Source organism: Nipponia nippon, unplaced genomic scaffold (assembly GCF_047370975.1).
Source record: "Nipponia nippon isolate SJK-2023a ecotype South Korea unplaced genomic scaffold, ASM4737097v1 scaffold_4, whole genome shotgun sequence".
Taxonomy (NCBI): Eukaryota; Metazoa; Chordata; class Aves; order Pelecaniformes; family Threskiornithidae; genus Nipponia; species Nipponia nippon.
Window position 1 is genome coordinate 11,101,958 of NW_028262358.1, and position 7,411 is coordinate 11,109,368.

Sequence of the window (7,411 nt, forward strand, 5' to 3'; positions counted from 1 at the left end):
GACATGGATGTAGTCCTGACTGAGGGACACGCTTTGTTGGGGGAGAAGTGAAGACAAATGGTGCATCTGGAGCAAGGCGTCCTTGCTCTGGTGCAAAAGCTATTCTGTCTGTGGCTTGTGAGGTCCTGAAAGTCTAACTGGAGGAAGCAAAGGCTGCTGGCATTAGCCAGGCAGAAGCTGAGGAAACGATTTCAAACACGGCCGTGTGAAAATGCTTCCCGTACCGAGAAGAGCAGGGGGTGAGAGCGCAGCCCACCCCAGCCGTCCGTCAGAGCTGCCATTGCTTCGTGCGCAGGTGGGGATGCAGCGTGTGTCCCGTCCCAGCGCAAGGGGCAGGCAGGGCCTGCGTTCCCACGTGGATTCGGAGTGTGGGACTATGGGTGCTCCCTGGGGGCCCAGTTCCCGGAGGGGGTGCTCAGTGTTTCAGGAGACACCAAACCCCTTTGAAGCTTTCTGAGGCAGATGCCCCTGTCGTCACACTGGGACCCAGGCACTGTCAGGACTGAAGGCCCTGGCTGCAGCAGCAGAGTGTAGTGCAGAAAATGGTCTTGGAGATTAGACTAAAAGGCCTGACGGATTGTCTTCTTCACCTGTAATTTATCTAATTCTGAGTGTAATAACTGCATTTTGTGCAGATTAATTAATCTTATCTATTAATCTGACCCACGAGGTCAGATATGCCTATATCCTGGTGTGCTAAAGGGTTGAATCTCCCGAATTCACCAGGAAGGTTTCTCTCAGTATACAATTGCTTGAGCCTCGCTCCCCTTCCCCCCGTGAACACGCTTTTGAATAAAAAGGGAAATTCATTTTAAGAACCTCAGCGTATTAGGTTTGTATTCCCAGGCATAGTACTGTATCAGTCAGGAAATTTAAAGGAACGTTAATATAGTATCTGTAGCTTGTGCACCTATGTACAGATATTTGGGGACCATATGCTTAACACAAGCAAGACTGAAATTTGCTGCCAAACGCAATGCTTCAGTTTTACAGATGCTGTTTGAATTCCTGCTTGGAATTTACCAGTGTAGTCGTGCTTAAACACGATGGACCAGAGCACCGCGTTAAGGAGGCTTCTGCTTCCTCATCACGCTGCTGTGGGCCAAGAGTGAGTGATTTATGTGGACAGATTTCCACTTGTGACTGTTGGGGTGAGCGAGGAGGGGACAGAGCGGCCAATCTGTCCATAGCACGTGTGCAAGGGAGTAGCTGGACTGGGGCAGCGATTCAGGCGGGAAGAACAGGCTTCAAGCTTTGCTGGCTTCATCGGTCTCTTCTCTTTCCTTTCAGATATATGTTGGGGAAAGGAGGAAAGCGGAAGTTTGACGAGCATGAAGATGGGTTGGAAGGCAAAGTGGTGTCTCCTACTGACGGTCCCTCTAAGGTGTCTTACACCTTACAGCGTCAGACTATCTTCAACATTTCCCTTATGAAACTTTATAACCACAGGCCATTAACCGAGCCAAGCTTGCAAAAGACAGTTTTAATTAACAACATGTTGAGGCGAATCCAGGAAGAACTCAAACAAGAAGGCAGCTTGAGGCCTGTGTTCGTGACCGCTTCGCAGCCCACCGACCCTCTCAGCGACAACTTCCGCGAGGCCCAGCCGGCGTTCAGCCATCTCGCCTCCCAGCCCCTTCTCCCCACTGACTTCGTAAGCACTACGCCCCTGGAGTCTTGCCTCACCCCAGCCTCTTTGCTCGAGGACGACACTTTTTGCACTTCCCCGACTGTCCAGCACGATGGTCCGACAAAACCACCACCTCCTGCTCTCCAACCAGTAAAGGACAGCTTCTCTTCAGCCTTGGACGAAATCGAGGAGCTTTGTCCAGCACCTACCTCCGCAGAGGCAGTAGCAGCCGAAACAGCAGCCGATGACTCTAAAGACCACCCCAGCGAGTCCAGCGTTCAAAAGCCCGAGGGCCTCCCGGAGAGCAGAACGGCTGAATCGAAACTCATGGACTCGCTACCTGGCAACTTTGAGATAACAACTTCCACAGGTTTCCTCACAGACTTGACCCTGGATGATATTCTGTTCGCTGACATTGATACGTCCATGTATGATTTTGACCCCTGCACGTCTGCCACAGGGGCTGCCTCAAAAATGGCTCCTGTCTCAGCAGATGAGCTCCTAAAAACTCTCGCTCCATACAGCAGTCAACCAGTAACTCCAAATCAGCCTTTCAAAATGGACCTCACAGAACTGGATCACATCATGGAGGTGCTTGTTGGGTCTTAAAATATAGAAATATAGCAACTTCTTTTTTTTAATTTTAATTTTAAGTACCAGTATAATACACTTGGTAGTATTTCCATAGTCCCTCCCACCCCTGATTCACAGCACTGTGCATGCGTCCTTGCTTGCCTTTTTTGAAAAGAAAAGGATCACACTAGTTTTTGCTTCAAGCAGAGTTGGAGTGCCTTCATCCATGTATGACCACTTCTAATGTATTTTTTTTAAAGTGGTTCCTCAAGGAAGACCGAATATCCTGGTATAGGAAAGAATATGTATTGTAGACAATGTTATGTTATTACAAAAAAAAGAAAAAAAAAAAAAAGAAAAAAAATTGTAAAAGCTAAGCACAAGGATTATGTTGGGGAAAGCTGTAAATTGCATGTGCATATTTGTCTATTTTTTCTATAAGTTTTATTGCAAGAGGTAAAAAATTTTATTATTTAGATAATCTCAATACCATTTTAGCCCTGTATAGGTTGACTTAGCAATTCAGCCTTTTGGAGGCATTAACCTGCTCCTCTTTAAGTGTTGCATTTACATGGCTGTTTAGAAACTGCTGCCCAAATTTATTTTATATTTTTGTACAGATTCTGCAGTTTATGATATTGTTTTTTCTAAAAACAAATGCTGTTTATACACACAAAAAAATAGCTATTTTGATAGGATTTGCTCACATAGTTCCTGCATAATTCAGATGTACAAGAACCACTTGTACTTTTATACAGAGTTGTAATGTTTTATATGTGTATGGTGCAAAGAGAAAATTGGATCAAATAAGCCTGCAGTCGGTTTCCCTGAATGCAAACAAAAAAAGTGCTTTAAGAAAGGGCTGGGAGCTGCTTCTGTAGGAGTTTCACAAGTGTTTGCTCCCTGCTGTACCCACTGCGCACTACTGTGATTCCTGAAACTTAGAGCCATGTCCTTTTCCAACACGTATGTGAAGCAGTTGGCAGGAAACAGTTGTGGAACTTCACCCCAAGAGGTCCCGAGCGCCACCGCGGCTGCAGCCTCCCCGCCCCGGTGCCCCCAAGCCCGCCCGCGTCCCCTTGCCGGGGCATCCATCCCGCGTGACGTGGAGCGCCTTAACGTGGCGGCAGATCAGCACTTCCTCACCCGAAGCTCCTGGGAATGGTTTTGAGGGGGGACGTGCCCGTTGCCCACCGAGAGCCAGCCTCTCGCGGCAAGCTTCCTGACCGACGGGCGTACGTGCGGAGCGGGCAGAAGACTGGCGTTGACAGCGTCCACTCGCCCTTTCTTGGAGCATTTCTCCCTCCCTCTCCCCACCTCACTGTGCTAAGTGCTGAAAAAGGCAACTTCAGTATTACTGCAGTGAAGCTCATCTCTTACCTGCACTGGATGGACTTGCTTTAATATCCATTGCTGTTGAAACTGGAGCCAGTCGTGTTACATCACTTGGCATCTCGTATAGGGTTGGTTTCTTGTATCAACTGTGTTACCTGCTTTACACTTTATAGACCTGTTTTACAACGAATATACAGACACAGCTTTCTATGCATGGTCCCGTTCCCCGTAACACCTGAGAAGTCTTCTCATTACTGCACCAACAGCATTTTTTAAGTTCATTGTGGTGTACATTTAATTTAAAAAAAAAAAAATGTTTGCAATGTATCATGCCTATTGCTGAAGTTGCTATGGCATTTTAGTTTTTCAATGGTACTTTAGCTGTTGAGCGCCGGTTACAACCTGTATTGTTGACATGCCTATGGCTTCTTTAGGAATAACTTTTATATTTATTTAAGAAATTTTAAATTATGTTTTATGTCATTTGGCAATACTCAGTTAATTCTGCTCCCTTCTTGTCATGGATGAAATTGGGTCTTGTCTGCCCTTTGAGGCAGCAGTTTTTTATAAATTGGCACTTTAAAACAGGCCATATATATTTATTAGTATATAGATAGATAGATGTAACATAGATATGCACACAGACACAGTGTAAAAGCAAATGCGTTTTGCAATGAAGGAACTCCTGATTGAAATGAAACGCGTCCTGTACAATTACAAAATGCGCTTTTGGCTCCTAATTCATCTGCCAGGGTGAGACGCGGGGCTGGGGGCGGAGGGGGGAACTGGCTGAGGGGGGAGCTTGCTTTCTTCTTTCTTCCAAGTCAAACTCAGTGAAGCAGCGGGATGCTGATGGATTTGCAGTTGTTTCTTTACACGGACAAAAAAAAAAAAAAAAAAAAAGTTAGTTATCGCTTCAAGCAGAAAAACCATTGACCAAGTGTAGCTTTAGGGACCATCAGAAGTGAAGGGGTGGGGAAGGAGGGGGGGAGGCTGCTTCGTCTCGCACCCGGCAGTGACCGGAGCGTGCTCGGCCGCCCTCCTCGGCCCTCGTAGGAAAACAGCCCTGCTGGGTTCTGCGCCTCTTGTAACTGGAGTAACTGGGAAGACTTCAGCCATGCGAGGGTTGTGTGTCTGTCTGCACACACCTGTAGGCACGTGGTAACAGCAGGAGTTTCACACAGTAGCTTGGTAAGCACTTGCCTTACCGTGGTTAAAAACCGATTTACAGTATGTGGGAGCTGCCTTTTTTTTTTAATGCATTTAAACAAATAGCACGTGCTAGGCAAAAGTTCACATCAATGCCATTTTTGGAGAGCTGTGCTGTTCTTTAAGTGGGGTTAGTTAAAGTTTTTGTATCCGCAGAAGAGGAGAGGAGCTCTAAGTCCACTTTACCACTCGGAAGACAATGTCTGTGTATCCTTGGTGCTGAAGCGCGCGTCCTCTGGCAGAGTCCTTATGGGAATCCTATAGGACATAAACATACCTGACTTACGGGACGAGGCAAAAGGTTAGCAAGGCTGGTGCGGGCTGGAGGGAAGGGCTCAGCGGTGGCTTTCTCCCCGCACCGTCACTCACTGTCTCCAGCGTGGCCTTTGCCATGATCCTAACAGCAGCCACGCGTGGAACGGCTCCGAGACCTACACCAGGGATGGAGATTGACATTAATGTGCAATGAAGTGACAAGATGGGAGCAGAATAAAGGAGCTTTGGATTTGAAGTGATTTTTTTTTGTTTTTCATAAATTATTTATTCTTTTTTTTTTTTCCTTCTGTAAATATATTTATTTTATTGTGAAGCTAACAACATCTGGATTGTAACATGTACAGAATGTATGGTAGGAATGTATTCTCTTGTAGGAATGTAAATCTGTATGAAAAAGGGTATGGGAGCCAGATTCAGAGAAAATGAATTGAGTTCCAGTCAGGATATGCATGGTTCACATCACTTTTTTATTTTCCACTCTTTTTCCAATATGGGTCTGGTTGTTTGAAATATGCAAAAAAAGGTATGGATGAGGGACAGTTTTATGTTCAAAATCAGTCCTAGTCAAGCTCCTGCCCCGTCAGCTTCTTGCGACGGGCCTCCCCCGGCACGCTGCTGGAATCGGCAGTGGGAGACGGGAGCAGATGCAATCACCTCCATCCTGCTGGCCTGGTAAATGTTTGAAAAAGGTGACCTTTTTTTTTTTTTTTTTAAAACCACACACGGTAAGCCCAGCTGAAGTCCCTGGGGCTGGACGGCTGCAGAAGGTTGCAGGATGTTACCTCCAGCCCCAGAAGTTGCGACAACAGAGCCGATACCACCTCCTTGCCAGCAGGTAAGGCCAGACAAGAAGTCACGACCGCCCTTTGCACATGCGGCAGAGGGTTTGCGCGCTCGACCCCCACCGCCCCGCGTTGCTCCGCGCCTCCGACCAGCCCCTCCTCGGGCACCGCGGGGCCCTGGATGCAAGGGAAGGGGAGCTTCCCTCGTGGAGAGAACGTCGTCGAGCAGCGTCGTATATAAACGCATCAATCTGGCACCTTCCTTGCAGCCAGTGAGAAAAGGAAGACAGTAAAGCCGCCGTCCGAAGCAATCAGAATAAATTTGGACCTTCGGAAAGGTAATTTGGTTTTTCCTCCATGCTGTGTGGTAGTAGCCTGGGTTGTTTAAAGCCAATGTTTTGAATCCAAAGTTTACACTTCTATCACCATTAAATTGAGTTAAGTCATAATGGGTCCTGTCTGACAAACGGTTTAATTCACTCCAGCATCTTGTGAACTTCTTGTTCTTGTTACAGGGTTTCTTTTGGTTTTGTTTTGGTCCCCCCCCCCGCCCCCCATCAGGTTTCAGGGTCCTGCTTCTGTGCAAGTTGCTTTCAGTGCTTCTGTTAATTAATGAGACTGAACAGTTTTAAAGAAATTAGTTCTCTTTTAAGCACTTTTTCTTTTTCTGAAAATAAGCCTAATGCAAGTTCTGGAACCTCTTTAAAAACACAAGTTGCAGATAAAAATCCCAACCTCGACTCCTGTCTAGTTCCGAGCGTAATCCATACTAGCGCCTGTAAAGGCCAAGATTCTGGAAAAGGTGTAAATAGTGTGACATGTTCAGTGCATGGTTGTTTGAACAGGGCTTGTTATTGTCAAAAATAAAGAAAAAAAAAGAGAAAAAAAAGAAAAAAGGCTGTATTTCCCCTTCCCCTCCCACAGACCTTAGAGCTGTGCCTTTTCTATGCAATATTACAGACATATACATCTGAAACCAGATTACTGTATTCACATGTAGGTATGGGCTGTAATCAAAAAAACAATTGGACAAATGTACATGGAAATGAGCAGTCTTACTTTTGTAGTTTTATATTATACAATAAAGAATTAAAATAAATGCTGGCTTCGTTCTTTCCCTCCACAAAAGAGGACGGTAAGGGGGAGACAGCCGCCACGGGAGGCGGCAGGGGAGAAGGGAGGGACAGCCCTGCCTCGCCCCGCTCCCCCCCGTACAGAACAAGAGAGAGGTCGCCCTGTGCGAGGCCCGTTCCTGGGTCAGGCTTTTGTCCCCGGCACAGGGAGGTGCCCTCGGTGGCCGCGGCCCTGTCCCTCGGTGGCCGTGGCCCTCGGCGGCCGTTCTTGGCCCGCGAGTGCCAATGGATGCCCAGCACTGCTGTGGCCCCGAGCTGGGCCGTGCGGCATGTGCAGCTTCCCAGGGCGCCGCGACGCTGGCCGAGGGCAGAATCTGTCCGGGTTTAATACACATAATGCACTGTCCTTTAGGGCATTAAATCCCAGCAGGAAACATCTGATACCTTAATCCACCGCTTCGTTTATCAGCGCCCTCTTCCCCGCCCTCAGGTGACCGGTGTTTGCTTTCAGGGCCAGCCAGGAGGGAGATCTC

At 47.3% G+C, this 7,411-nt stretch overlaps 2 protein-coding genes across 11 annotated transcripts in view; one reads left to right on the top strand and one right to left on the bottom strand.

Moving 5' to 3' along the window:
* SERTAD2 (SERTA domain containing 2) overlaps positions 1-3,962 on the top strand; it is an 82,121-nt gene extending 78,159 nt beyond the window's left edge. For all 9 annotated transcript variants that reach the window (XM_087777095.1, XM_087777098.1, XM_087777099.1 and 6 more), the window contains one exon: positions 1,291-3,962. In XM_087777095.1, the coding sequence (XP_087633221.1) occupies positions 1,291-2,239 (949 nt within the window). In that variant the 3' untranslated portion in view covers positions 2,240-3,962. The remainder of the gene's footprint in view (positions 1-1,290) is intronic.
* A 154-nt stretch (positions 3,963-4,116) lies between these two features.
* AFTPH (aftiphilin) overlaps positions 4,117-7,411 on the bottom strand; it is a 71,536-nt gene continuing 68,241 nt past the window's right edge. For both annotated transcript variants that reach the window (XR_015708884.1, XR_015708883.1), the window contains 3 exons: positions 5,117-5,178; positions 4,548-5,005; positions 4,117-4,408 (listed from right to left, as the gene is read on the bottom strand). The gene's annotated coding sequence lies outside the window, so the exon portion shown is untranslated. The remainder of the gene's footprint in view (positions 4,409-4,547; positions 5,006-5,116; positions 5,179-7,411) is intronic.